This window comes from Solanum pennellii, chromosome 6 (genome assembly GCF_001406875.1).
Source record: "Solanum pennellii chromosome 6, SPENNV200".
NCBI lineage: Eukaryota > Viridiplantae > Streptophyta > Magnoliopsida > Solanales > Solanaceae > Solanum > Solanum pennellii.
In genome coordinates, this window is record NC_028642.1 from 48,882,992 (window position 1) to 48,885,881 (window position 2,890).

Consider the following 2,890-nt stretch of genomic DNA (forward strand, 5'->3'; position numbering starts at 1 on the left):
CTAATTTTTTGTAACAGTCTAAAAATGCATAATACATAAATATGCCCTTTATCTTGGTTTCGAATTACATTTATGCCCTTCAACTTTGGGTGTGCACAAGTAGACACTTAAACTTGTATAAAGTTGAACAAATAGACACACATGTCCTACATGTCTCCCTACATGTCATTTTTTGTCCTACGTGTTGTCCTACGTGTATTGTGTCATGTAGGACTCATGTGTTTACTTATTTAAAAGTTGGATAGTTAAAGTGCTTGTTTGTGCATTATGAAAGTTGAAGGTCAAAGTTAAAATTTGAAGTCTAGTTTAGGATCTAATATATGTATTATGCCGTCTAAAAATGAGTTCAAATTATAGAAATGGACAAAAAAAAAAAGAAGGAACAGAAAAGGAAAATGCCTCTCCATTTCATCATGTACATCACATTCACCTCTCCCCAAAAAATATTCAAAAAATAATAAAGATTTTGTGTCTTGACTATGGAGCCAAAAGAAAAAGAAGTAGCTTTTGAATAAAGAGATATGTAATTTTTTTATTTTTTTTAATCTTTTCTTTTTATATTCATTTTTTTTACTCAAAACTTAAAAGTAGCATGAATACAATAGTTAGAAAATCTTTTACTTAGTTCATGACATTTGGGCCTGGGCTTCAAATAAATGGGCCAAAGATTGGGCTTTTCTAACAGAGGAAGACTTCAACACTTGAGCTTCTAATGGAGAGACAGAGTGGACATGCTTGTACCACAGCGTCACAATCTGTGCACACACACAAATGCCGGCACGGCAAAAGCACCACCGACGCAACTCGCTTCCGGCATGCCTTGCAACTCGGACCGGTTGTCTCCACCACTCGGTCTGGATCGATGTAAGCCGATTCAGCATCCTCAGCTTCGCCGGCGCCGGCGATGTCTCCGTCTGGGAGGTTCGCATTGCACCCTCCGCCGTTCATCATCGCCTGCTGCAGCTGTGCCTGTAGCGTTGCTGCGGTGAATTCCTCCGCTCTAGCCCTTGCCTGCCAGGCTTGCGCCTCTGCACTCAGCTGCGCTGCACGCGCCTCTAGCTCGGCGTTGCGCCGAAACGCTTTTCCAACCTCGGCTTCCTTTTCCTTCAGCTGCCGTGCCATTGATTCCTCGGCGGTTTCAATCAGAGCACGATAGTGTGTTCGCCTTTTATCCTCTAATGTCCGTCTTAATTGTTCTCTCTGTTAATACCAAACAGAAGTATTATTCATTGAAATACAACCTAACAAATTAAAAAGCCCTAAATTCGCTATACCTGAACATGGAGGAATTGTTCAATTTCATCGCGGTGTTGTTTGATAATAGTAGACATATCTTCTGTGAATATGGAATAGAAAGCTGATGATTGAGAAGATTGAGGAGAAAGAGAGTGTTGGTTTTGTTGTTGCTGCTTCTGATACTGTTGATGTAACTGGTGTTGCTGATTCTGGTGTTGTAACTGTTCTCCAGAAGCTAAACGGAGGCCGGTGGAGACAACATTTGGATTTGTATGAAGCTGAGTGAGGTCAATCAGCTGCGGCTGAGATTGCATTGACGGATTCATTGCAGTGGTGGTGCTAACTTCTCTTCTTCTCTTACACGGATGATGAGAAGAGCCAGCTGCCATAGCCAAAAACAAGGTTATTCCTCCTCTGTAGGAACCCATCCATTCAATTAGTATAAGAATAGTTTGGATTTGTTTTTACCTCCTGGATTGAATCGCATTTGTGTGTGATCAAGAATTGATCCTCCAGCAGGTTGAGGTTGCAACGAATATTCATCGTTGCCAATTGGGTTCTTTCGTTCTTGCACAGCTCTGCAGTCAATGAAAAACCTTCATTAAGTAAGTTACTAGTAATGACAAAAAGAAAGAAGATAAATTTGAGAAGTTTACCACCTGTTAAAGAGGTGAACATTAGATGGATATTGAGCTTGAACAGCCATTGAAGAATGATCAAACACAAGAAAGCTGGGTGTGTGTGTATATATATAGAAGGAAGGGATTTTGATTGGTAAAAGAGAGTGGTGAGGAAGGGAAGGCCTAATTAAGCGCAAACACATAAACAGCATGAATGAGAAGAAGATGCCCCAAACTATGGAAATACCAACAAGTATTCAAAGACTTTATTTGATTCTTGATAGAGAGAAAAGAATGAATCTTTCTTCTTTTATGTTGGAGAAGAAGAAGCCAACCTTTAACCCATCAAGAACACCAACATGACCATGTTTCCACCTAAGAAACTCATCTTTTTTTTAAAAAAAAAAAATGTTTTAGTAGTAGCTTAACACCTAATAAATGGTTTTATGGGAGAGAGAAGGAGATGCGATCAAAACGAATGAGTCCAAATGGGAGAGGGAGAGCTCCTCTTATTGTGGTTCCTTCTTCTTTCGCGTGGGCTTTGTTTTTTTCTTTTCTTTCAACACGGCAAGAGGGACTCTCGTGTTTCTCATCAATCCCCCCTCCTTTTTCTAATCCTAATATTACTCATCTTTTCCTCCCAATATTTGTCCTATTTTTCTATCACCCATACACTACCCTACTTGTATTACCTTACATGTACTATTTATTGTTTTATAACAATGGACACACATCCTTGTAATTGAGGATTTTAATTAAGTAGATAAGATATACGTATAGTCCATCAACATTATATCTTTCAACTTTGAATTTATATAAATAGATATTTGAAATTGTGTAAAAATTGAACAAAAAGACACTATTCAGGTTTAATTAAAGGACATAAATGAAGTCAAGTTAAAAAACACGTTTATGTATTGTACGTGCGGTGTATTGTTGGGCGTGGAGAAGGTTAGGCGCTGCCGTAGGGATTGTTGTGTATGGAGCATGGCCCATGCATCCTCGCCACCTCTCTATTTTTAATTAATAAATAA

General features: G+C 38.9%; 1 protein-coding gene across 1 annotated transcript; it reads right to left on the reverse strand.

The window, feature by feature from the left end:
- Nucleotides 1–385: 385 nt before the first annotated feature.
- LOC107023755 (BOI-related E3 ubiquitin-protein ligase 1-like) lies at nt 386–2,531 on the reverse strand. Its single transcript, XM_015224548.2, has 4 exons — nt 1,896–2,531; nt 1,705–1,814; nt 1,275–1,618; nt 386–1,200 (listed from the first exon to the last, which is right to left on the reverse strand). The coding sequence occupies exons 1-4, from the start codon at nt 2,066–2,068 to the stop codon at nt 679–681; spliced, it is 1,149 nt and encodes a 382-aa protein (XP_015080034.1). The 5' UTR covers nt 2,069–2,531; the 3' UTR covers nt 386–678.
- Between the last annotated feature and the right edge of the window lie 359 nt (nt 2,532–2,890).

Excerpts from the sequence above, each read along its gene's own strand:
- LOC107023755 (XM_015224548.2), bottom strand. The coding sequence starts at position 2,068 with ATGCTGTTTATGTGTTTGCGCTTAATTAGGCCTTCCCTTCCTCACCAC. Across the intron at positions 1,815-1,895 it reads AATGTTCACCTCTTTAACAG|AGCTGTGCAAGAACGAAAGA; the intron begins GTGGTAAACTTC and ends CATTGACTGCAG. Across the intron at positions 1,201-1,274 it reads AACAATTCCTCCATGTTCAG|AGAGAACAATTAAGACGGAC; the intron begins GTATAGCGAATT and ends TGGTATTAACAG.